Raw genomic sequence first — 23,524 nt, 5'->3', positions numbered from 1 at the left:
CATCTGATTGATTTAGTCAGACTACTGAGATGGTATCTAAGATATGACCAATTAAATCATCTGATGGTGATTTAGTTATAGACAGACTACTGAGATGGTATTACAGATATGACCAATTAGTAATCATCTGATAAAGTGATTTAGTTATAGACAGACTGACTGAGATGGTTATTAACAGATGAGACCATAGTTGCTGAGAATCTCTTTAATATGATTTAACCTCCTGACAGACTACTGAGATGGTATTACAGATATGACCAATAGTAATCATCTGATGAAGTGATTTAGTTATAGACAGACTACTGAGATGGTATTAACAGATATGACCAATTAGTAATCATCTGATTTTAGTTATAGACAGACTACTGAGATGGTATTACAGATCTTAGTAATCATCTGATGAAGTGAGACTACTGAGATGGTATTACAGATATGACCAATTAGTAATCATCTGATAACCTGATTTAGTTATAGACAGACTACTGAGATGGTATTTGAGAAATAAGTTGCTTCATCTAACATGTCCACGCAGGAATGCATGATTCAACGAATCCAGTGATGTCATGAATTTTGGGGCAAACCTAGTCTATAGTTGACAACTATAGCTGGGGTTTTTTTAACAGCATTTTCTTTTTGTTCAATAGAGATACATTTGCCCACATCTTTTATGACAACTGCAATGATATCATAGGCTGATTTATTTGGGTAAGTGACAAAACTCCAAAAATATTAGCTTGATCACTAAACATCACTAAACATAATACCCACTGATGGTGACCATGTAGGATTCTAACACTAAAGTCAATGTCCTAAAAAAACTTTGCAGTTGTAGCCTACTACCCAATGAGGCTATGGCCGATGCAACGTCCGATTCACATTTCTCCAGCTGCGTATCTCAAAGCCATATTAAATATCTTGGTTGTAAAATAGCTTTACTGAGAGTTGAGAAATAAAAACTACACCTACAGAAAGCTGAGAACCTCCTCTCTTTAACAGTGACAACTGTAGTTGCTGAGAACCTCCTCTCTTTAACAGTGACAACCATAGTTGCTGAGAACCTCCTCTCTTTAACAGTGACAACTGTAGTTGCTGAGAACCTCCTCTCTTTAACAGTGACAACCATAGTTGCTGAGAACCTCCTCTCTTTAAGTGACAACCATAGTTGCTGAGAACCTCCTCTCTTTAACAGTGACAACCATAGTTGCTGAGAACCTCCTCTCTTTAACAGTGACAACTGTAGTTGCTGAGAACCTCCTCTCTTTAACAGTGACAACTGTAGTTGCTGAGAACCTCCTCTCTTTAACAGTGACAACCATAGTTGCTGAGAACCTCCTCTCTTTAACAGTGACAACTGTAGTTGCTGAGAACCTCCTCTCTTTAACAGTGACAACTGTAGTTGCTGAGAACCTCCTCTCTTTAACAGTGACAACTGTAGTTGCTGAGAACCTCCTCTCTTTAACAGTGACAACTGTAGTTGCTGAGAACCTCCTCTCTTTAACAGTGACAACTGTAGTTGCTGAGAACCTCCTCTCTTTAACAGTGACAACTGTAGTTGCTGAGAACCTCCTCTCTTTAACAGTGACAACTGTAGTTGCTGAGAACCTCCTCTCTTTAACAGTGACAACTGTAGTTGCTGAGAACCTCCTCTCTTTAACAGTGACAACTGTAGTTGCTGAGAACCTCCTCTCTTTAACAGTGACAACTGTAGTTGCTGAGAACCTCCTCTCTTTAACAGTGACAACTGTAGTTGCTGAGAACCTCCTCTCTTTAACAGTGACAACTGTAGTTGCTGAGAACCTCCTCTCTTTAACAGTGACAACTGTAGTTGCTGAGAACCTCCTCTCTTTAACAGTGACAACTGTAGTTGCTGAGAACCTCCTCTCTTTAACAGTGACAACTGTAGTTGCTGAGAACCTCCTCTCTTTAACTTTAACAGTGACAACTGTAGTTGCTGAGAACCTCCTCTCTTTAACAGTGACAACTGTAGTTGCTGAGAACCTCCTCTCTTTAACAGTGACAACTGTAGTTGCTGAGAACCTCCTCTCTTTAACAGTGACAACTGTAGTTGCTGAGAACCTCCTCTCTTTAACAGTGACAACTGTAGTTGCTGAGAACCTCCTCTCTTTAACAGTGACAACTGTAGTTGCTGAGAACCTCCTCTCTTTAACAGTGACAACTGTAGTTGCTGAGAACCTCCTCTCTTTAACAGTGACAACAGTGACAACTGTAGTTGCTGAGAACCTCCTCTCTTTAACAGTGACAACTGTAGTTGCTGAGAACCTCCTCTCTTTAACAGTGACAACTGTAGTTGCTGAGAACCTCCTCTCTTTAACAGTGACAACTGTAGTTGCTGAGAACCTCCTCTCTTTAACAGTGACAACTGTAGTTGCTGAGAACCTCCTTCTTTAACAGTGACAACCATAGTTGCTGAGAACCTCCTCTCTTTAACAGTGACAACTGGTTGCTGAGAACCTCCTCTCTTTAACAGTGACAACTGTAGTTGCTGAGAACCTCCTCTCTTTAACAGTGACAACTGTAGTTGCTGAGAACCTCCTCTCTTTAACAGTGACAACTGACAACTGTAGTTGCTGAGAACCTCCTCTCTTTAACAGTGACAACTGTAGTTGCTGAGAACCTCCTCTCTTTAACAGTGACAACTGTAGTTGCTGAGAACCTCCTCTCTTTAACAGTGACAACTGTAGTTGCTGAGAACCTCCTCTCTTTAACAGTGACAACTGTAGTTGCTGAGAACCTCCTCTCTTTAACAGTGACAACTGTAGTTGCTGAGAACCTCCTCTCTTTAACAGTGACAACTGTAGTTGCTGAGAACCTCCTCTCTTTAACAGTGACAACTGTAGTTGCTGAGAACCTCCTCTCTTTAACAGTGACAACTGTAGTTGCTGAGAACCTCCTCTCTTTAACAGTGACAACCGTAGTTGCTGAGAACCTCCTCTCTTTAACAGTGACAACTGTAGTTGCTTCAAAGATGTTTACCTTTGGATTTTGAAATGTTACAGCCGAGCTTACTAAAAATCCCTGGAATCAGGGAGAGAGTGAGTAAGTGGCTCTTCATTACAGCAGCAGGCCCCAGCTAAACAGGGACAGAGACCTTCATTACAGCAGCAGGCCCCAGCTAAACAGGCACAGGCACAGAGACCTTCATTACAGCAGCAGGCCCCAGCTAAACAGGCACAGGCACAGAGACCTTCATTACAGCAGCAGGCCCCAGCTAAACAGGCACAGAGACCTTCATTACAGCAGCAGGCCCCAGCTAAACAGGCACAGAGACCTTCATTACAGCAGCAGGCCCCAGCTAAACAGGCACAGAGACCTTCATTACAGCAGCAGGCCCCAGCTAAACAGGCACAGAGACCTTCATTACAGCAGCAGGCCCCAGCTAAACAGGCACAGGGACAGAGACCTTCCCTTACAGCAGCAGGCCCCAGCTAAACAGGCACAGGGACAGAGACCTTCCCTACAGCAGCAAGCCCCAGCTAAACAGGCACAGAGACCTTCATTACAGCAGCAGGCCCCAGCTAAACAGGCACAGAGACCTTCATTACAGCAGCAGGCCCCAGCTAAACAGGCACAGGGACAGAGACCTTCATTACAGCAGCAGGCCCCAGCTAAACAGGCACAGGGACAGAGACCTTCATTACAGCAGCAGGCCCCAGCTAAACAGGCACAGGGACAGAGACCTTCATTACAGCAGCAGGCCCCAGCTAAACAGGCACAGAGACCTTCATTACAGCAGCAGGCCCCAGCTAAACAGGCACAGAGACCTTCATTACAGCAGCAGGCCCCAGCTAAACAGGCACAGGGAGAGACCTTCATTACAGCAGCAGGCCCCAGCTAAACAGGCACAGAGACCTTCATTACAGCAGCAGGCCCCAGCTAAACAGGCACAGAGACCTTCATTACAGCAGCAGGCCCCAGCTAAACAGGCACAGAGACCTTCATTACAGCAGCAGGCCCCAGCTAAACAGGCACAGAGACAGAGACCTTCATTACAGCAGCAGGCCCCAGCTAAACAGGCACAAAGACCTTCATTACAGCAGCAGGCCCCAGCTAAACAGGCACAGGGACAGAGACCTTCATTACAGCAGCAGGCCCCAGCTAAACAGGCACAGGGACAGAGACCTTCATTACAGCAGCAGGCCCCAGCTAAACAGGCACAGGGACAGAGACCTTCATTACAGCAGCAGGCCCCAGCTAAACAGGCACAGGGACAGAGACCTTCATTACAGCAGCAGGCCCCAGCTAAACAGGCACAGGGACAGAGACCTTCATTACAGCAGCAGGCCCCAGCTAAACAGGCACAGGACAGAGACCTTCATTACAGCAGCAGGCCCCAGCTAAACAGGCACAAAGACCTTCATTACAGCAAAGGCCCCAGCTAAACAGGCACAGGGACAGAGACCTTCATGTGCAGCAGGCCCCAGCTAAACAGGCACAGAGACAGAGACCTTCATTACAGCAGCAGGCCCCAGCTAAACAGGCACAAAGAGACCTTCATTACAGCAGCAGGCCCCAGCTAAACAGGCACATCATTTAGACCTTCCACTACAGCAGGGCCCCAGCTAAACAGGCACAGGGACAGAGACCTTCATTACAGCAGCAGGCCCCAGCTAAACAGGCACAAGACCTTCATTACAGCAGCAGGCCCCAGCTAAACAGGCACAGGGAGAGACCTTCCCTACAGCAGCAGGCCCCAGCTAAACAGGCACAGGAACAGAGACCTTCCCTACAGGAGGGCCCCAGCTAAACAGGCACAGGGACAGAGACATTCATTACAGGAATCATGAGGATAATAATGCACATGACTATTTGACCAAATCATGGTTACAGCCAAGTTTGGAGGGGTGACCATGTTAATGTGCAGGCACCAATGTTAATAAAAAAATGTAACTCGGAATAGCCAAGTCAAAAGTGTAGGGGCAACTAAATGTTACAGTCTGGAGCCCTGCATGATAGTGCTGTAAACATAGATCATTTAGGACATGATGTTACAGGGCCAGTGTCTTACCTGTTAGCAGGGGGCAAACACCTGTCCATTGTTACCAGGATGATGGAGGCCACCACTACAATCAAATCTGCAGAGAAGGAACAGTGGAGGAGGGGCCATGTTACAGGAGGGAGCCATGTTACAGGAGGGGGCCATGTTACAGGGGGGCCATGTTACAGGAGGGGGCCATGTTACAGGAGGGGGCCATGTTACAGGAGGGGCCATGTTACAGGAGGGGGCCATGTTATAGGAGGGGTTACAGGAGGGGCCATGTTAGGGAGGGGCCATGTTACAGGAGGGGCCATGTTACAGGAGGGGCCATGTTACAGGAGTTACAGGGGGGGCCATGTTACAGGAGGGGGAGGGGCCATGTTACAGGAGGGGCCATGTTACAGGAGGGGCCATGTTACAGGAGGGGCCATGTTACAGGAGGGGCCATGTTACAGGAGGGGCCATGTTACAGGAGGGGGGGAGGGGCCATGTTACAGGAGGGGGCCATGTTACCATGTTACAGGAGGGGCCATGTTACAGGAGGGGGCCATGTTACAGGAGGGGGCCATGTTACAGGAGGGGCCATGTTACAGGAGGGGGCCATGTTACAGGAGGGGGCCATGTTACAGGAGGGGCATGTTACAGGAGGGGGCCATGTTACAGGAGGGGGCCATGTTACAGGGGGGGCCATGTTACAGGAGGGGGGCCGTGTTACAGGAGGGGGCCGTGTTACAGGAGGGGGCCATGTTACAAGAGGGGGCCGTGTTACAGGAGGGGGCCGTGTTACAGGAGGGAGCCATGTTACAAGAGGGTACAATTTTACAGAATGGAGCCATGTTACAATTTTACAGGAGGGATCCCAGGGTTGTTGAATTGTCACTGTTACTTAATTAGGATATCTATTTACATACTGAATGCAAATAATTGCCATTATTGTACATGTTTGTATCTTATTTTATCTGAAGACTAAGGATGCCAGTGTGGAGTTTGTTCCAGGCACTTGCCGATGATGGAGATAGGCTTCCTGGCAAAGCGCAGCCGGCCCCAGACGCCAACATATTTACTACGGCACCCTGCCGACCACAGCCGCACACCATACTCCACACCAAATAACACCACCAGCGCTATCTCCTGTTAAAGACAGAGAGTTGGGTGGGGGGGGAGACAACTTTTGTGAGTGTAATGTTCACTGTCAATTGTTATTGTTTATGATCTATTTCACTTTTTTTTTTTTTGGCAATGTAAACATATGTTTTCCATGCCAATAAAGCCCCTTAAATAAATAAATAAAATAAATAAAGAGAGATAAATAAATAAAGAGAGAGAGAGAGAGAGACACACACAGATAGAGAGACACATAGAGAGAGAGACACAGACAGAGAGACAGAGAGACAGAGAGAGAGAGAGAGAGAGAGACAGAGACAGAGACAGAGAGAGAGAGAGAGAGAGAGAGAGAGAGAGAGAGAGAGAGAGAGAGAGAGAGAGAGAGAGAGAGAGAGAGAGAGAGAGAGAGAGAGAGAGAGAGAGAGAGAGAGAGAGAGAGAGAGAGAGAGAGAGAGAGAGAGAGAGAGAGAGAGAGAGAGAGAGAGAGAGAGAGAGAGAGAGAGACAGAGAGAGAGAGACAGAGAGAGAGAGACAGAGAGAGAGACAGAGAGAGAGAGAGAGAGAGACAGACACAGAGAGACACAGAGAGAGAGACAGACAGAGAGACAGAGAGAGAGAGACACACACAGAGAGAGAATGTAGGAAATAGTAAGTGATTCTCAGATAGAAAAAGAGGGAATAGAGCAAACTAAAGGCTCAGACACACCAACAGCTGGCCCAGAGCACTTAGCACCTCTGTACGTCATTTGAGAACCAAGTGTGCACTGATTTTACATGTAGAATGTTGTGAAATATGTGTGAAATATCTCCAGCTGGTGGTCCCTAAAACACAGCGTGCTGAACTATCTGCAGCCCAACATTACATCCAGGATGTGTGACAGCCTTCAGGGAACCACAACAGGACTAATATATTACCCTGTGTTGTGGTTATTCATGTCACATCACCTGGATTCTAACTTTCCTTTTCCAGGAAGGAGAATTAGATCAAAAATGAAAGCAAACAGTCTAAGGATGGTGCTGGACAATCGGTGCTGGAGGATTGGTGCTGGACTATCTGATATAAAAAGAAAAGGGGACAGGTCATGTGACATGATTAACCAAAACCCAGGGCCCTAGTACACTAAGAACAGCTTCTGACAATAGAACAAGAACCCTAATGTACAGTAGGGATAACATCAGGAACCAGGACAATATCACAAGAACTCTAATGTACAGTAGGGATAACATTGGTAACCAGGACAATATAACAAGAACTCTAATGTACAGTAGGGATAACATTGGTAACCAGGACAATATAACAATAACTCTAATGTACAGTAGGGATAACATCAGTAACCAGGACAATATAACAAGAACTCTAATGTACAGTAGGGATAACATTGGTAACCAGGCCAATATAACAAGAACTCTAATGTACAGTAGGGATAACATCAGGAACCAGGACAATATAACAAGAACTCTAATGTACAGTAGGGATAACATTGGTAACCAGGCCTATTGCTTCTAGTTCCTTGTTCCCTGAATGGACAAAATAACCAATATGTTCCTATACATCAAATGACTCCCAGTGCATGACATGAATCAAACAATGAACTGAAATGAACGCCAAATGACTCCCAGTGCATGATATGAATCAAACAATGAACTGACATGAACGCCAAATGACTCCCAGTGCATGATATGAATCAAACTGCATGATATGAATCAAACAATGAACTGAAATGAACGCCAAATGACTCCCAGTGCATGACATGAATCAAACAATGAACTGAAATGAACGCCAAATGACTCCCAGTGCATGATATGAATCAAACAATGAACTGAAATGAACGCCAAATGACTCCCAGTGCATGATATGAATCAAACAATGAACTGAAATGAACGCCAAATGACTCCCAGTGCATGATATGAATCAAACAATGAACTGAAATGAACACCAAATGACTCCCAGTGCATGATATGAATTAAACAATGAAATGGCAAATGACTGAACTGAAATGAACACCAAATGACTCCCAGTGCATGATATGAATTAAACAATGAACTGAAATGAACACCAAATTACTCCCAGTGCATGATATGAATCAAACAATGAACTGAATTTAAATGCCAATGCAATTCCATTCAAATTTGCAAGTTTAGCATTTAGCAATTTAGAAGACCAATACCAAATCAATAACCTTTAATGGACTTTTGACAGATGCCCAATACATGTTCCGTCCTGGCGCTGGACAAACACATGTTCGTATATCAGGGGTCCCGAGTGGCACAGCGCTCTAGTTAAATAAAGGTTCAATAAAACGTTTCATTAAATCACAACAGTGCCACAGATGCACTAGGTTTACTCCTTCCAGGAAGAGAGAATCTACACTGGACCTTGTTAACAGGGAGTAAAGTGGTGACCTCACGTGCAGTGGGGGTGCAAACCAGACAAAGGAAGAGCTGTTGTTGTTGTGGTGGGGATGGGAGTGGAGGGAGGAGGACGGAGGGCAGGGTCATCAGCATTAAGGTCCAGTCATTCCACCTATAGGTCCCTTTCTGATCACACTTACTAACGTAGTTATACTGAGGTCAGACACTATGTGGCACCAAAATATGGACACAAAAAGTTGAAGAATCAAATCCAGGGATATGTATATGGACACAGATGGCCACGGAAAAAAAGCACTGTCCCTGATCAGTTGAACATTAAGTGGGTCGCGTCATGAATTTGCTCAAAACAGTCTTTCACGTTCTGACGACTCGCACATCTCTGTCTTTATTTTTCCTATAGTTGAGAAACAAAAGAGGGACAACTGTCCTAGCAGAGCTAGTTAGGGCCCCTGGCAAACAGAAGGGCCTCTCTAGTTAGCGCCCCTGGCAAACAGAAGGGCCTCTCTAGTTAGGGCCCCTGGCAAACAGAAGGGCCTCTCTAGTTAGGGCCCCTGGCAAACAGAAGGGCCTCTCTATTTAGGGCCCCTTGCAAACAGAAGGGCCTCTCTAGTTAGGGCCCCTGGCAAACAGAAGGGCCTCTCTAGTTAGGGCCCCTGGCAAACAGAAGCGCCTCTCTAGTTAGGGCCCCTGCTAATCCCACCTCTGCAGGCGCAGATTAATCTGTGATTCTGGGCGTCGTCCTGATGAGTGGACAGCGTCATTTAATCCTGTTAGACACTGGCTGAGGTGAACTTTCCACCTGCGTGTGCGTGACCTTGTGGCCCCCACACTCCGACCCCGACCCCGCTCCTGTCTAACCCTAATCCCTCGTTCTCTCTCTCTTTCCCCTCTTTCTTTCTCCTCTACGACGACTCTCAAGCATAGTCCCCCTCTTTCTTCTCCTTTGTCTCCGTTCCTCTGACTGCAGAAGGGATCTGTCAGCCAGACTAAGCATACAAACACAAGAGCTGTTTGACTCAGCAGCTGGTCGGTAGTGTCTAGGTTTGAGGGAAGGATTTAGGGGTCAGGGTCTGGATGGGTTTAAAAATTCAGAGTTGCTTTGGCTGACCGCACAGACATCACATTTAGGGATGTATGTCAACAGAGATCTGTGAGCATGGACACATTTGACAGTTCTTTTGGTTCACAAATAATATCATTTTGACTATGGCAATGAGGACCCATCCAGGTGGATGCTACATATTGGTGATGAATGTGATTGAGTTTCACTCATACAATGAAGAGCGCTTCCATCCAATCAACTATTGTCATTACAGTATTTTTCCCTAAAATGAGACTTAAAGAAATGGTCTTTAGACAGAAGGATAGGGCGAGGAATCAGACAAGGGTGAAGATGAAATACAATGTCAAATGCAGGTTTGGTGTTAGGGGCTGCTATGGTTGAAGTTTAGGGTCAGGTTTGATGTTTGATGATTGGGATAGCTATCTGACCATGCATGTTGTGCTGAAGGTTTGGGAGGATGGGAGAGAGAGGACTGTCATAGGAAGAATGACCTTTCTATAGTGTAGAGAGAAAATAGACCACTACTGCTCTCTGCTGGCCAAGCAACTCTGTTACACAATAAGGATCTGTCCTCTGCTGGCCTAGCAACTCTGTTACACAATAAGGATCTGTCCTCAGCTGGCCAAGCAACTCTGTTACACAATAAGGATCTGCCCTCTGCTGGCCAAGCAACTCTGTTACACAATAAGGATCTGTCCTCTGCTGGCCAAGCAACTCTGTTACACAATAAGGATCTGTCCTCAGCTGGCCAAGCAACTCTGTTACACAATAAGGATCTGTCCTCTGCTGGCCTAGCAACTCTGTTACACAATAAGGATCTGTCCTCTGCTGGCCAAGCAACTCTGTTACACAATAAGGATCTGTCCTCTGCTGGCCAAGCAACTCTGTTACACAATAAGGATCTGTCCTCTGCTGGCCAAGCAACTCTGTTACACAATAAGGATCTGTCCTCTGCTGGCCTAGCAACTCTGTTACACAATAAGGATCTGCCCTCTGCTGGCCAAGCAACTCTGTTACACAATAAGGATCTGTCCTCTGCTGGCCAAGCAACTCTGTTACACAATAAGGATCTGTCCTCTGCTGGCCTAGCAACTCTGTTACACAATAAGGATCTGAATATTGTGGAGAAATGCAGGAACATTTTGGGTTTGGCCGACTGGCAAGTAACCAAAAAGCATAAATGTATCCACTGATTCCTAATTGGCTGACTGATTCATCAATCGTCCCCTCCTCAGTGTAAGCATTCTGTCTCCCATGGCATCACCCAGGTGGGTGTTACACTTTGGCAGTAAATAACATAAATATCCTACTGAATTACCCAAACCTGACTGTAAACATAAGGAGGACTGGCCACCTCTCAGAGCCTGGTTCCTCTCTAGGTTTCTTCCCAGGTTTCTGCCTTCTAGTGAGTTCTTCCTAGCCACTGGGCATTGCTTGCTCTTTGAAGATTCAGGCTGGGTTTCTGTAAAGCACTTTGTGACAACTGCTGATGTAAAATGGGCTTCATAAAATAAATTAAATTGAGAGCATGTTGCTGTTCCAACTCACCACACAGAAGAGAGTGCCAGAGCCTGGTACTGCCCTATAGTAGAGTATATAATAACTCACCACACAGAAGAGATTGCCAGAGCCTGGTACTGCCCTATAGTAGAGTATATAATAACTCACCACACAGAAGAGAGTGCCAGAGCTTGGTACTGCCTTATAGTAGAGTATATAACAACTCACCACCCATAAGAAAGTGCCAGAGCCTGGTACTGCCCTATAGTAGAGTATATAATAACTCACCACCCAGAAGAGAGTGTCAGAAACTGGTACTGCCCTATAGTAGAGTATATAATAATATAAGAACTCACCACCCAGAAGAGAGTGTCAAAGCCTGGTACTGCCCTATAGTAGAGTATAAAATAATATAAGAACTCCCCACCCAGAAGAGAGTGTCAGAGCCTGGTACTGCCCTATAGTAGAGTATATAATAACTCACCACCCAGAAGAGAGTGTCAGAGCCTGGTACTGCCCTATAGTAGAGTATATAATAACTCACCACCCAGAAGAGAGTGTCAGAGCCTGGTACTATCTTATAGTAGAGTATATAATAACTCACCACCCAGAAGAGAGTGTCAGAGCCTGGTACTGCCCTATAGTAGAGTATATAATAATATAAGAACTCACCACCCAGAAGAGAGTGTCAGAGCCTGGTACTGCCTTATAGTAGAGTATATAATAACTCACCACCCAGAAGAGAGTGTCAGAGCCTGGTACTGCCCTATAGTAGAGTATATAATAACTCACCACCCAGAAGAGAGTGTCAGAGCCTGGTACTGCCTTATAGTAGAGTATATAATAACTCACCACCCAGAAGAGTGTCAGAGCCTGGTACTGCCCTATAGTAGAGTATATAATAACTCACCACCCAGAAGAGAGTGTCAGAGCCTGGTACTGCCCTATAGTAGAGTATATAATAATATAAGAACTCACCACCCAGAAGAGTGTCAGAGCCTGGTACTGCCCTATAGTAGAGTATATAATAACTCACCACCCAGAAGAGAGTGTCAGAGCCTGGCACTGCCTTATAGTAGAGTATATAATAACTCACCACCCAGAGGAGAGTGTCAGAGCCTGGTACTGCCCTATAGTAGAGTACATAATAACTCACCACCCAGAAGAGAGTGTCAGAGCCTGGTACTGCCCTATAGTAGAGTATATAATAACTCACCACCCAGAAGAGTGTCAGAGCCTGGTACTGCCCTATAGTAGAGTATATAATAACTCACCACCCAGAAGAGAGTGTCAGAGCCTGGTACTGCCTTTTAGTAGAGTATATAATAACTCACCACCCAGAAGAGAGTGTCAGAAACTGGTACTGCCCTATAGTAGAGTATATAATAACTCACCACCCAGAAGAGAGTGTCAGAGCCTGGTACTGCCCTATAGTATAGTATATAATAACTCACCACCCAGAAGAGAGTGCCATGTGCCAGAGCCTGGTACTGCCCTATAGTAGAGTATATAATAATGTAATAACTCACCACCCAGAAGAGAGTGTCAGAGCCTGGTACTGCCCTATAGTAGAGTATATAATAATATAAGAACTCACCACCCAGAAGAGAGTACCATGTGCCAGAGCCTGGTACTGCCCTATAGTAGAGAGCACACTGAGGATTAGACAGGCGAGCACGATGAGGAACCTGCAGGACAGAACAATAATCAAATCACTTCATGTAAGACGTGGAGAGGTATATAAAACAACGCAGAGTATGTGGGAAATGATTGAAAGCAGTCAAGAGAATACACAGATGCCCCCAAAAGTTATATATTGGAGATTTAAAGCTGAGAACTATGATTTAAAACACTCATGGTTTTAACCCAGTTTAAATTCAGAGCTATTACTTAAAACAATCAGGGTGTTAACCCACTTTAATCTGAGAACTATGACTTAAAACAATCAGGGTGTTAACCCACTTTAATCTGAGAACTATGATTTAAAACAATCAGGGTGTTAACCTGCTTTAATCTGAGAACTATGACTTAAAACAATCAGGGTGTTAACCCACTTTAATCTGAGAACTATGATTTAAAACAATCAGGGTGTTAACCCACTTTAATCTGAGAACTATGACTTAAAACAATCAGGGTGTTAACCTGCTTTAATCTGAGAACTATGATTTAAAACACTCACGGTGTTAACCCACTTTGAGTGGTTTTTTTCTCAGTCATAAACCGACATGATGTCCAGTATCTATCCTTCATGAGCCACTAGGTGTGTTTGACTGTAGAGTCAGTTTCTCTGTGCAGTGTGCTAACAGGGTAGAGCCGTGGGCCTGTAGCCAGGAGAGTAGCTACCTCAGCTGAACTCAGGCCTCGACTGACGTGGACTCAGACGTTACTGTACTTCAACACAGCCTCACAGTAGATGGTGTTCCAAAGATGTCACCAGATCAAACACACCTACTTCACACCAAACATAAAGACATTCTACACACACACACACACACACACACACACACGCACACACAAATAGACAAATACACACACACACACACACACGCAAATACACACACACACACACGCACGCACACGCACACACACACACACACAAACACACACACACAAATAGACAAATACACATCCACACATTCTAATACCACTATCGTGCCAACCACTGACATTCTGAAAGGACAACAACATCCTGTCATTCTCTTTGATCTCAAGGTCATACGTTCTTTTTCCAACTGAACCAACAATCAGACCACTGAGTCCTCAAGAGATAAAAATGCTTTTCTTTGTACAAGATAAGGCTACAAGCTGCTACAACACTACTGACACAGACACAATGCAGATGACGTTGTAAATGCCAATTTCCACCCCTTGACAAGTTGACTTTCCCTCAGTCAATGGGAATCCTATTGAGATGATATCCAGCAGTTTGTATAGGTCTATACCAGTGGCCAGATAGTAATGATAGACCTACCGTATGAACCTATAGCAAAACTACAGATGTAGGATCTTAATTTGAGCCAGTGTGTTACAGCAGGAAAATAATCCTGCAGCAACAGGAAATGTGAATTATTATGTGGATTACAATTAATGGACATTTTTGTCGGGGTTGATACATTTTTCGTTAGGGCAAATCAAGTCTGAAATTTCAAAGTGGAAATTACAAACTTTAGAAGCCTTTATAAAACTCAAATACACTACTGGTTTGCATTTCCTGCAGTGCAAGAAAATGATCTACAACAAAAGAGTGATCAAATTAAGGTCCTACATCTGTAGGGAGAGGGGTTGCTGTTTTGTTTGCGGTTAGTGTTTGTTCCATTGAGGCCCTTATCCCCTTACGGCGTGTCCGGTGTGCTTACTGATGACTGGTCTGGAAATCAACCACCTCACCACCACACATAGAACAGAGAAGAAGAAGGATCCACTGTGCAGCAGCCAGTAGAACAGAGAAGAAGAGGGATCCACTGTGCAGCAGCCAGTAGAACAGAGAAGAAGAAGGATCCACTGTGCAGCAGCCAGTAGAACAGAGAAGAAGAGGGATCCACTGTGCAGCAGCCAGTAGAACAGAGAAGAAGAGGGATCCACTGTGCAGCAGCCAGTAGAACAGAGAAGAAGAGGGATCCACTGTGCAGCAGCCAGTAGAACAGAGAAGAAGAGGGATCCACTGTGCAGCAGCCAGTAGAACAGAGAAGAAGAGGGATCCACTGTGCAGCAGCCAGTAGAACAGAGAAGAAGAGGGATCCACTGTGCAGCAGCCAGTAGAACAGAGAAGAAGAGGGATCCACTGTGCAGCAGCCAGTAGAACAGAGAAGAAGAGGGATCCACTGTGCAGCAGCCAGTATCCACTGTGCAGCAGCCAGTAGAACAGAGAACAGAAGAGGGATCCACTGTGCAGCAGCCAGTAGAACAGAGAAGAAGAGGATCCACTGTGCAGCCAGTAGAACAGAGAAGAAGAGGATCCACTGTGCAGCAGCCAGTAGAACAGAGAAGAAGAGGATCCATGTGTGCAGCAGCCAGTAAAACAGAGAGAACAGAGAAGAACAGAGAAGAAGATCCACTGTGCAGCAGCCAGTAGAACAGAGAAGAAGAGGGATCCACTGTGCAGCAGCCAGTAAAACAGTGCAGAAGAAACAGAGGGGGATCCACTGTGCAGCAGCCAGTAGAACAGAGAAGAAGAGGGATCCACTGTGCAGCAGCCAGTAGAACAGAGAAGAAGAGGGATCCACTGTGCAGCAGCCAGTAGAACAGAGAAGAAGAGGGATCCACTGTGCAGCAGCCAGTAGAACAGAGAAGAAGAGGGATCCACTGTGCAGCAGCCAGTAGAACAGAGAAGAAGAGGGATCCACTGTGCAGCAGCCAGTAGAACAGAACCACTGAGCAGCCAGTAGAACAGAGAAGAAGGGGATCCACTGTGCAGCAGCCAGTAGAACAGAGAAGAAGAGGGATCCACTGTGCAGCAGCCAGTAGAACAGAGAAGAAGAGGGATCCACTGTGCAGCAGCCAGTAGAAGTAGAACAGAGAAGAAGAGGGATCCACTGTGCAGCAGCCAGTAGAACAGAGAAGAAGAGGGATCCACTGTGCAGCAGCCAGTAGAAAAGACAGAGAAGAAAGAGGGATCCACTGTGCAGCAGCCAGTAGAACAGAGAAGAAGAGGGATCCACTGTGCAGCAGCCAGTAGAACAGAGAAGAAGAGGGATCCACTGTGCAGCAGCCAGTAGAACAGAGAAGAAGAGGGATCCACTGTGCAGCAGCCAGTAGAACAGAGAAGAAGAGGGATCCACTGTGCAGCAGCCAGTAGAACAGAGAAGAAGAGCCAGGGATCCACTGTGAACAGCCAGAACAGAGAACAGAAGAGGGATCCACTGTGCAGCAGCCAGTAGAACAGAGAAGAAGAGGGATCCACTGTGCAGCAGCCAGTAGAACAGAGAAGAAGAGGGATCCACTGTGCAGCAGCCAGTAAACAGAGAAGAAGAGGGATCCACTGTGCAGCAGCCAGTAGAAAAGAGAAGAAAGAAGGATCCACTGTGCAGCAGCCAGTAGAACAGAGAAGAAGAGGGATCCACTGTGCAGCAGCCAGTAGAACAGAGAAGAAGAGGGATCCACTGTGCAGCAGCCAGTAGAACAGAGAGCCAGAAACAGAGAAGGGGATCCACTGTGCAGCAGCCAGTAGAACAGAGAAGAAGAGGGATCCACTGTGCAGCAGCCAGTAGAACAGAGAAGAAGAGGGATCCACAGCCAGTAGAACAGAGAAGAAGAGGGATCCACTGTGCAGCAGCCAGTAGAACAGAGAAGAAGAGGGATCCACTGAACAGAGAAGGGGGATCCACTGTGCAGCAGCCAGTAGAACAGAGAAGAAGAGAAGGGATCCACTGTGCAGCAGCCAGTAGAACAGAGAAGAAGAGGGATCCACTGTGCAGCAGCCAGTAGAACAGAGAAGAAGAGGGATCCACTGTGCAGCAGCCAGTAGAACAGAGAAGAAGAGGGATCCACAGCAGCCAGTCCACTGCAGCAGCCAGTAGAACAGAGAAGAAGAGGGATCCACTGTGCAGCAGCCAGTAGAACAGAGAAGAAGAGGGATCCACTGTGCAGCAGCCAGTAGAACAGAGAAGAAGAGGGATCCACTGCCAGCCAGTAGAACAGAGAAGAAGAGGCCAGTATCCACTGTGCAGCAGCCAGTAGAACAGAGCAGCCAGAAACAGAGAAGGATCCACTGTGCAGCAGCCAGTAGAACAGAGAAGAAGAGGGATCCACTGTGCAGCAGCCAGTAGAACAGAGAATAAGAGGGATCCACTGTGCAGCAGCCAGTAAAACAGAGAAGAAGAGGGATCCACTGTGCAGCAGCCTGTAGAAAAGAAGAAAAAGAAGGATCCACTGTGAAGCAGCCAGTAGAACAGAGAAGAAGAGGGATCCACTGTGCAGCAACCAGTAGAACAAAGAAGAGGGATCCACTGTGCAGCAACCAGTAGAACAGAGAAGAAGAAGGATCCACTGTGCAGCAGCCAGTAAAAGAAGAGGGATCAGAGAAGAAGAGGGATCACTGTGAAGCAGCCAGTAGAACAGAGAAGAAGAGGGATCCACTGTGCAGCAGCCAGTAGAACAGAGAAGAAGAGGGATCCACTGTGCAGCAGCCAGTAGAACAGAGAAGGAGAGGGATCCACTGAGCAGCCAGTAGAACAGAGAAGAAGGGGATCCACTGTGAAGCAGCCAGTAGAACAGAGAAGAATCCACTGTGAAGCAGCCAGTAGAACAGAGAAGAAGAGGGATCCACTGTGCAGCAGCCAGTAGAACAGAGAAGAAGAGGGATCCACTGTGCAGCAGCCAGTAGAACAGAGAAGAAGAGGGATCCACTGAACAGAGAAGAAGAGGGATGCAGCAGCCAGTAGAACAGAGAAGAAGAGGGATCCACTGTGCAGCAGCCAGTAGAACAGAGAAGAAGAGGGATCCACTGTGCAGCAGCCAGTAGAACAGAGAAGAAGAGGGATCCACTGTGAAGCAGCCAGTAGAACAGAGAAGAAGAGGGATCCAGTGCAGCAGCCAGTAAAACAGAGAAGAAGAGGGATCCACTGTGAAGCAGCCAGTAGAACAGAGAAGGAGAGGGATCCACTGTGCAGCAGCCAGTAGAACAGAGAAGAAGAGGGATCCACTGTGAAGCAGCCAGTAGAACAGAGAAGAAGAGGGATCCACTGTGAAGCAGCCAGTAGAACAGAGAAGAAGAGGGATCCACTGTGCAGCAGCCAGTAGAACAGAGAAGAAGAGGGATCCACTGTGCAGCAACCAGTAGAACAGAGAAGAAGAGGGATCCACTGTGCAGCAGCCAGTAGAACAGAGAAGAAGAGGGATCCACTGTGCAGCAGCCAGTAGAACAGAGAAGAAGAGGGATCCACTGTGCAGCAGCCAGTAGAACAGAGAAGAAGAGGGATCCACTGTCCAGAACAGACTATGGGAGGCACACAGTACTACATGGAGCCATGGCTACATGGAACTCTATTCCACATCAGGTAATTGATGCAAGTAGAATAATTTAAAAAACAGATAGAACCTTATGGAATAGCTGGGACTGTAAAGACACACACATGCTAACACAAGCACTCTACACACACGAACACATGGATGTTGTATTGTAGATATGTGGTAGTAAAGTAGTGGCCTGAGGGCACACACAATGCATTGTGAAAAGTGTATTTCCAATGACAGCCTAGGAACAGTGGGTTAACTGCCTGTTCAGGGGCAGAACAACAGATTTGTACCTTGTCAGCTCGGGGGTTTGAACTCACAACCTTCCGGTTACTAGTCCAACACTCTAACCACTAGGCTACCCTGCCGCCCCAGTAGCTGCTGCCTTGGCAGGAACTAATGGGGATCCATAATATCCCCCAGGAAGAGTAGCTGCTGCCTTGGCAGGAACTAATGGGGATCCATAATAAACCCCAGGAAGAGTAGCTGCTGCCTTGGCAGGAACTAATGGGGGTCCATAATAACCCCCAGGAAGAGTAGCTGCTGCCTTGGCAGGAACTAATGGGGATCCATAATAACCCCCAGGAAGAGTAAATGCTGCCTTGGCAGGAACTAAATGGGGATCCATAATAACCCCCAGGAAGAGTAAATGCTGCCTTGGCAGGAACTAATGGGGGTCCATAATAACCCCCAGGAAGAGTAGCTGCTGCCTTGGCAGGAACTAATGGGGATCCATAATAAACCCCAGGAAGAGTAGCTGCTGCCTTGGCAGGAACTAATGGGGATCCATAATAACCCCCAGGAAGAGTAAATGCTGCCTTGGCAGGAACTAAATGGGGATCCTTAATAAATACAAATAACATGGGCTTTACTGGCCCCTATATAGTGGGCTGTGTGGGCCCTATTGAGCTCTACACAATACTGTAAGCATCACGTCTCCAAGCTCCATGTATTATTGATGGGCAGGATCTCTTCCAGTCTACTGCGTCTGCAGGGGGGTAGTAGGACTGAGCAGAAAGGGGTAGACAGCAGCACTGTGTACACGTAATCACATCATAAGGTTTTACTATCAGGCACTAGAACACATCTAAGGCAGGTTGACTTGTGACGTCATAGACGGCTGGCTTGTGGAGCGAAGGGACAATGTGATAGTTTCATGTGGCAGTGTCACTGTGTAGGGTCTCAGTCTCCCTGTTATATAGCTCATTGTGAACGTCATGACTCGACAAGGTTTAGTACAGTCTCAGGATCTGAAAGTAAATGTCTGGATCCAACAGAATGTTGCCATGTCATTATGAATGGAAGCATTGTAAACAGCATACAGTAAGTAGCACAAGCACATAGCTTGAGGCAACATGCCAACACTACAGAGGTCATGGTGTAACGGAACTATTCAACCATGCAAACACACACACACACTCTCTCTCTTGTGGGGGAGGTCCTGCAGTCCTGATAGCACTCTGTCTGGAGCGCTCACTCTGGGTCAGTGATAAGCCAATGTTCATTCCTGACTCCCACTCTTATAGTTACACAACAATGAAATAACATTAACATTACATTTGAGTTATTTAGCAGACGCTAGTACCCAGAGTGACTTAAAGTTGGTGCATTCATCTCAAGGTAGCTAGGTGAGACAACCACATATCACAGTTATAAACTAGGTTTCCATCCAACCTTTTCATGTAAGTAAAGTACATTTCTGAATTTAAAACAATTAAAAAGTCATTCCAGGCTTGACATGGAAACAGAAAACAATTATGTATACTTTCCAAAAGTCCACAAGAACAAAAAAATAGACAAGGTGGGATCTTTTTGTGTCGGTAAAATGAATTATTATGCGAGAAATTTCATTGGAAACGCTTTTATGTGCAAATATTGATATAATAACCATAATATCAACGTAAACTTTGAGTCACACGATGACATGTTGTGTGGTCCTCCCACTACGACTCGTGGGGAAAGCAGGCAGTGTATTAGGCTACAGATGAAATACATTAGGAACAACTTCACAGGTTGGTGAAAGTGCAAGGTGATGAGTTTGATGCTCCAAAAATTAAAGGTCTTATTCTGATGACATGATCATCGATGCTTAGCTGCCATTTGACAAATAAAAATAATCTTGCTCTTTTGTCCATAATAATCTCATGTAATGTCGGATATGCGTATCTGCGCGCTTGGCTAGAGCACACCGTGCCAATACTAGAGTGGGCACAGTCTCTACATAACGCAACATTTTGTTGTGAGAAAACTATAACAGTTGAAAATGCGATGGAAATCAATGTAATTTTTAAAAAAATATTCCGTACATGGAATTTAACCGCGAAAGGGTATGTTTATGTGCACTACGTCATCACGCACAGCCTTTTTATCTGACACAAGTCAATTTGATGGAAACACATATGTGGGTAGGAAAATTAGGGTTTTAGAATATTCGCATGAAAAACTGTCGCCAATTGGATGGACACCTAGCTATAGTAAATACTTCCCTCGTTAAAGCAGCTATCAGCAACGTCAGTGGTAGTAAGAAAAGACACGTGTTTGACACGTGTTTAGTGTAAAAAAGGAAAGGGTTTACCTTGCACCCTCATTGGAACGCTAGACATTACCTTTGTTAAGATGGTTTTGGCTTCGTAAAGTTACTTAGAAAGTCAGAACCCAACTGTCCAGACTCTTAACATCTGATATGTCACAATTAGGACAGTGCTGTGATTGGCCTCCTAAACAGGTGAGGAAAATACTGCCTAAATACAAATTAATCTATTAAGTAGTTATTTAGTAGGCAACATTTGCAGAAACAAGGGGGCATTTGTAGTGGTGGTCCATTGGTATCCAGTGCTAACAGGTCTATCTCTGCCCTGATGCATCGGGACTATCTCTGCCCTGATGCATCAGGACTATGTCTGCCCTGATGCATCGGGACTATCTCTGCCGTGATGCATCGGGTCTATCTCTGCCCTGATGCATCAGGACTATCTCTGCCCTGATGCATCGGGACTATCTCTGCCCTGATGCATCGGGACTATCTCTGCCCTGATGCATCGGGACTATCTCTGCCCTGATGCATCGGGACTATCTCTGCCCTGATGCATCAGGCTCACCCAAAGCAGCCAGCCTGCATCAGGCATCCTCCATCCCTCACCAGCAGGTCATGGAGTGGCAGTATCAGGCTACTGCTCTTAAAGCAGCCAGCCTGCCAAGTTTAGCTGCCTGCTATCAACTCCAGTGAGAGGAGATACTGAGCACTGGGGGTTGGTCTTCAGACTGAACATTCCTCAGCCAGAGATCAGGCCCCAGAAACACTTACAGTATGTCCACATCCCTGGACAACATGCTATGATATAGGGCTGGTTTCCCCTGGACAACATGATGATATAGGGCTGGTTTCCCCTGGACAACATGATGATATAGGGCTGGTTTCCCCTGGACAACATGATGATATAGGGCTGGTTTCCCCTGGACAACATGATGATATAGGGCTGGTTTCCCCTGGACAACATGATGATATAGGGCTGGTTTCCCCTGGACAACATGATGATATAGGGCTGGTTTCCCCTGGACAACATGATGATATAGGGCTGGTTTCCCCTGGACAACATGATGATATAGGGCTGGTTTCCCCTGGACAACATGATGATATAGGGCTGGTTTCCCTGGACAACATGATGATATAGGGCTGGTTTCCCCTGGACAACATGATGATATAGGGCTGGTTTCCCCTGGACAACATGATGATATAGGGCTGGTTTCCCCTGGACAACATGATGATATAGGGCTGGTTTCCCCTGGACAACATGATGATATAGGGCTGGTTTCCCCTGGACAACATGATGATATAGGGCTGGTTTCCCTGGACAACATGATGATATAGGGCTGGTTTCCCTGAACAACATGATGATATAGGGCTGGTTTCCCCTGGACAACATGATGATATAGGGCTGGTTTCCACTGAACAACATGATGATATAGGGCTGGTTTCCCCTGAACAACATGATGATATAGGGCTGGTTTCCCCTGAACAACATGATGATATAGGGCTGGTTTCCCCTGAACAACATGATGATATAGGGCTGGTTTCCACTGAACAACATGATGATATAGGGCTGGTTTCCCCTGGACAACATGATGATATAGGGCTGGTTTCCCCTAGACTAAAAAGTCTGCTAAACTGAGAATCTCCATTGAAATATACAGTATTTTTAGACCAGTCATAGGCTTAATATGTGTCCAGGAAACCAGACCGTGGAGATCGGCAGAAATGCCACGTTCAGACAAAACGGTCAATACTACATAATAGCAGTCTGACGCCAGTGTCCCCATGTTGTTAATTAAATACTGAAGGGAGTTTGTTCAGCTGTATACGTCAACATATAACCTCCATTTTATAGCCTATAGTGTAATTCAGTAACATAATTGTAAAGTATTGTATTCGGACTACTAGAAATAATCAAAAGGATAGCCTAGTGTCATGCCCTTCAACTGCTTTGAATCATTTGGCAAAACGCCCACAAAGCACTTGGCATGGTCGACAAATGCAAGTAATGTGTTATTTGTTATAATAACGTTATTTATTATAAACACTCACACGGAGAAGTGATACACGAAGCATTTCCAACCAGATGGTCTTTCCAGAAAGTTATAAGCGCGTCCTTGAATGTAAGCACGGCTGACGATAACTTGACGAGTTGTGCTGTATACGGACATCCGGGGGTTCAGATTGAGCCCGGGTAGGTGAGACACCGACGGTCGAGTGACAGTTGTGTGAATGGTGATGCCCTCGGCGTCACACAGAAACCTGTTGTTAGAAATAAGCGCTCCAGGTTGTGAGGCTGACGCGGCTTGTGACATCTCAAACTCCGTCTGTTTTCTCCCATGTCCCGCCACCATCGAGGACCTCCGTATGTTATTCAGGACTTCATTCCTTTGGGTTGTCTTGTCTGGAGATGACATGCTGTTTGTTTTCTCATCAATGGGACGGACACACGCTTTAGTCTCCGCGTATTGCGGACTTGGTGGATAAATGAAGTGGGACAAAACAGAGCCTGCATGCGGTGCGCGAAAAAAAAATATTTAAAAAAATCGTACTAAAGCCGCTGCCTTGTCGGATATGTCTCACTGACCGCCGCTTTCCGAAATCATATTATAATAGCTTACATTGGTAGAGCAAGTATCCGACACATGTTAAATTACGGAAGAAATGTCCCTACCTGTTGCTGGACGGTTAGACTACTACTTATCATCAGTTGACTTACTTGTGCGTGCTTGTTTCGCGCTTGATCGCACAAAAGGGGAGGCAGTGCCCTCTGGGCAGCATTGAACAACAATAATTTGGAGCTGTGAGTGTTGACCCCTCAAAACAGCATAGAACAACAGCACACACACACACACACTCTCTCTCGCGCTCGCTCTCCCTCACCCTATCTCGCTCGCTCTCCCCCTCTCTTGCTCTCTACCCTCTCTCTTTCGTTATCTCTCTCTCCCCCTCTCTCTTTCGTTATCTCTCTCTCTCTCCCCCTCTCTTTCATTATCTCTCTCTCCCC

The 23,524-nt window shown here is 46.0% G+C and overlaps 1 protein-coding gene across 1 annotated transcript in view; it reads right to left on the bottom strand.

Moving 5' to 3' along the window:
* Nucleotides 1–23,228, bottom strand: part of LOC121845771 (potassium voltage-gated channel subfamily KQT member 1-like) — a gene marked incomplete at its 3' end in the record, with an annotated part of 30,798 nt that extends 7,570 nt beyond the window's left edge. The window contains 4 exon segments of the mRNA XM_042317666.1: nucleotides 5,048–5,093; nucleotides 6,001–6,127; nucleotides 12,634–12,724; nucleotides 22,570–23,228. Of these exon segments, the coding sequence (XP_042173600.1) occupies nucleotides 5,048–5,093; nucleotides 6,001–6,127; nucleotides 12,634–12,724; nucleotides 22,570–22,934 (629 nt within the window).
* Between the last annotated feature and the right edge of the window lie 296 nt (nucleotides 23,229–23,524).

Source organism: Oncorhynchus tshawytscha, unplaced genomic scaffold (genome assembly GCF_018296145.1).
Source record: "Oncorhynchus tshawytscha isolate Ot180627B unplaced genomic scaffold, Otsh_v2.0 Un_scaffold_14841_pilon_pilon, whole genome shotgun sequence".
In the NCBI taxonomy this organism is placed as follows: domain Eukaryota; kingdom Metazoa; phylum Chordata; class Actinopteri; order Salmoniformes; family Salmonidae; genus Oncorhynchus; species Oncorhynchus tshawytscha.
Note: the sequence above shows the minus strand (reverse complement) of the source record. Positions and strands in the feature narration are given on the sequence as shown.